This window comes from Photinus pyralis, unplaced genomic scaffold, assembly GCF_008802855.1.
Source record: "Photinus pyralis isolate 1611_PpyrPB1 unplaced genomic scaffold, Ppyr1.3 Ppyr1.4_LG4, whole genome shotgun sequence".
Lineage (NCBI taxonomy): Eukaryota > Metazoa > Arthropoda > Insecta > Coleoptera > Lampyridae > Photinus > Photinus pyralis.
The window spans coordinates 46,680,939-46,683,933 of NW_022170511.1; the positions used below are offsets into that span (position 1 = coordinate 46,680,939).

At 39.3% G+C, this 2,995-nt stretch overlaps 1 protein-coding gene across 1 annotated transcript; it reads left to right on the forward strand.

Moving 5' to 3' along the window:
* The first annotated feature begins 359 nt into the window (after positions 1-359).
* LOC116169194 lies at positions 360-1,305 on the forward strand. Its single transcript, XM_031485223.1, has 2 exons — positions 360-526; positions 573-1,305. Exons 1-2 carry the CDS (start codon positions 360-362, stop codon positions 1,303-1,305), a joined length of 900 nt encoding a protein of 299 aa, XP_031341083.1.
* Positions 1,306-2,995: the final 1,690 nt, after the last annotated feature.

A 2,995-nucleotide genomic window follows, 5' to 3' on the forward strand; every position in this document is an offset into this window, starting at 1 on the left:
GATTAAATTGCCAACAATGAATCGTAACGAGTGGTCGATCGCGATTATAAGTGTCAATTAAGAATAGAACTAATTTGTTAATATAAACCAAATCGTGAGGGGGAGTACCACCCTTACTTGCCGCCGCAATGCCAACTGCTATCTGTGGTGTTTGTCGGGTGGATCTTAATCGTACAGATAAAGTTATTCTTTGTGCTAGTTGGTGCCAAACTTACTTTCACACGAAGGGCGTTAAAGTCAGTGACGATGAAGTTAAATTTATTAACTCAAAAAAGAACTTTAATTGGTTCTGTGACCCCTGCGCTATCCACGAATCACACAGCCTCAGGAATATCTTGACTAACATCAACAAAGTGACGATGAACTGGGATAGAGTTATGGAAAGTCAGCACGAGAAACTGATGAACCACGAGAAGCTATTAAAGGATACTTTAGACCAGGTAAATACCCAAAATGTCAGCATCAGCAAGGATCTAGCGCAAGTTCTCCAAACTCAATCTGAAGTGAAGCTTACTTATGCGGACAAGTTGAAACAGAAAACCTATGACCCAGTTATCATTGTTAAGCCCAAGGACGCGAACCAACCCTCCAAGCAAACCTTCACCACCCTCAAAGAAAATATCGGATCCAATTACCCGAGAAGTTACCGGAATGAAAACTCTACGTAGAGGAACCATTGTTGTTGAATGTAAAAATAAAGAAGCTGCAGCCAAACTTAAGGAGGAAGCCGAAACGAAACTGGGATCCGACTACATTCTTTCCTTACCAAAACAGAAGATGCCGAAGATTAAAATCGTAGGCCTCAATGACAAGATCGGAAGTACCCAAATGAAGGAAATGATTCTCGCGCAGAATCAATTCCTCGACGAAGCCGCGTACATAAACGTCGTACACATAACGGAAGATAAAAGAAATCCTAACAGGTATTTGGCTTACGCTGAGGTTGACGGTAATAGTTACCGGAAAATTCTAAGTGAACAAAAGCTTAACATAGGATGGGACCGTTGCAGAATTTATGATGCTGTGACAACTAGAAGATGCTACAAATGCAATGGGTTCGGACATAAGGCAACTGACTGTAGCAAAACTACTACCTGCCCCAAATGTGCGGGAGCCCATGACCTAGCGAGCTGTAAAGCTTCGGACGCGGAAATCAAATGCAGTAACTGTGCCAACGCCGTTGAGAAACTAAAAATGAAACTGGATGTACAGCACCCGGCCTGGAGTGTTGATTGCCCAGTCTACAAAAAACGACTCGATCAAGAAAGAAGCAGAATTGATTTTTTAGGCCATCCCCAACACTAATCAAGCAAGGAAATAGGAACGGATCAACGCTCTCAATCTATTATCAGAACGTAAGTGGAATGCGAACGAAAGCGCAATCTTTCAAAAATAAATTGGCAATTACAAATTACGACATTATTCTACTGACTGAGACCTGGTTAACGGAAAATTTTCATGACGCTGAGTATTTAAACAATCAATATGCGGTCTTTCGCAATGACCGTAATTACGAAGAAATGAAGTGCACCATGGGAGGCGGAGTTTTAATCGCAGTCAAGACCGATTTGAATGCTGAAAAATTGGAATTTCAAAGTGATCTAAATGAAATATGGGTCAAACTTAAAATTAATAATACTTCATACATTATTGGTGTTGTCTACTTTCAACCGAAATCTGGTATTGATAAGTACGTGAGTTTTACCAAAAGTTTAGAAACAATTGAAAACATGTTGCATTCATCGGAAGTGTTAATAGCAGGCGATTTTAACCTACCACAAATTGTTGACGCCACGTATAATTTCGAAAACGCGAGTGCTAAATGCAAAGTAATTAAAAATATAGCTTCGATGTACAACTTAAAACTCATTAATACGGTTAAACTTAAAAACTGCAATAATAGAACCCTTGACCTAATTTTAACTAACTTAAACGCGGAAATTAAATCTGCTGTCGACTCACTGGATAAAATTAATCCACTTCATCCTGCACTAGAAATAGTCTACAAAGTCCATAGACCAGCTAAGCGAATTACCAAATTAACCAACTTCAATTTCAAAAAAGCAGATTTTGTTAAAATGTACGTCCTTTTTCGCGATATCAATTGGAAGGAGTCTCTTATCCTGAAGAATTTCAAATCGGTAGATGATGCAGTAACTAGCTTTAATCAAACGGTAATGAACATTTTCGATGAATGTGTCCCCAAAGTGACAATTAGGAGTGCCAATAAGTATCCTAGCTGGTTTAATATAGACATTATTAAGAAAATCAAACAGAAAAATAAGTTTCGGTTACAGGGCCCATCGGAAGACTTCATTGAAGCCAGAAAAAAACTCAAAAGAATGATCCACATTGCTCATAAGAGGTACATTAATCAAATTGAAATGGATCTGCGGAAGAATTCCAATAAATTCTGGAACTACATCAAGTCGTTGAGGAAGAACTACCTGGAGTTTTTGAGTACAAAGACACCTCGTTAACGGACGCCAGAAGCATTGCGGACGCCTTTGCATCCTTCTTCGAGTCAGTCTACACTATGGAGAGGAACGATGACCGGAAGATGACGTGGAATCGGACCTGGTGCTATCCAAATTGCACTTGACTCAGTTACATGAATCCGAGATACTGGAAGCAATTAAAAAATTGAAACAGAGGTCGGCTATAGGCGAAGATGGAATCCCACCCTACATCGTGAAAGCATGTGCATCTTTATTGCTAACCCCCTTACTACATCTATTTAATTTAGCTTTGCAAACATGTACATTCCCTGAAGCTTGGAAATGCACCAGAATAACACCAATTCACAAAAGTGGAAGCCGAAATTAGTTGAGAATTATCGCCCAATTGCAATTATACCAGCAATAGCGAAAATTTTCGAAAGAGTGATCTATACTAGACTTTATTCCCATCTCAACAGTATAATTGCAGATCAACAGCACGGTTTCACGCGGAACAGATCAACGATTACAAATTTAATGCAGTTTACGCATTTCTC

Coding starts and splice junctions, on each gene's coding strand:
- LOC116169194 (XM_031485223.1), top strand. CDS start 360: ATGAACTGGGATAGAGTTATGGAAAGTCAGCACGAGAAACTGATGAAC. Junction 527..572: donor AAGCTTACTTATGCGGACAA/GTTGAAACAGAA, acceptor GTTAAGCCCAAG/GACGCGAACCAACCCTCCAA.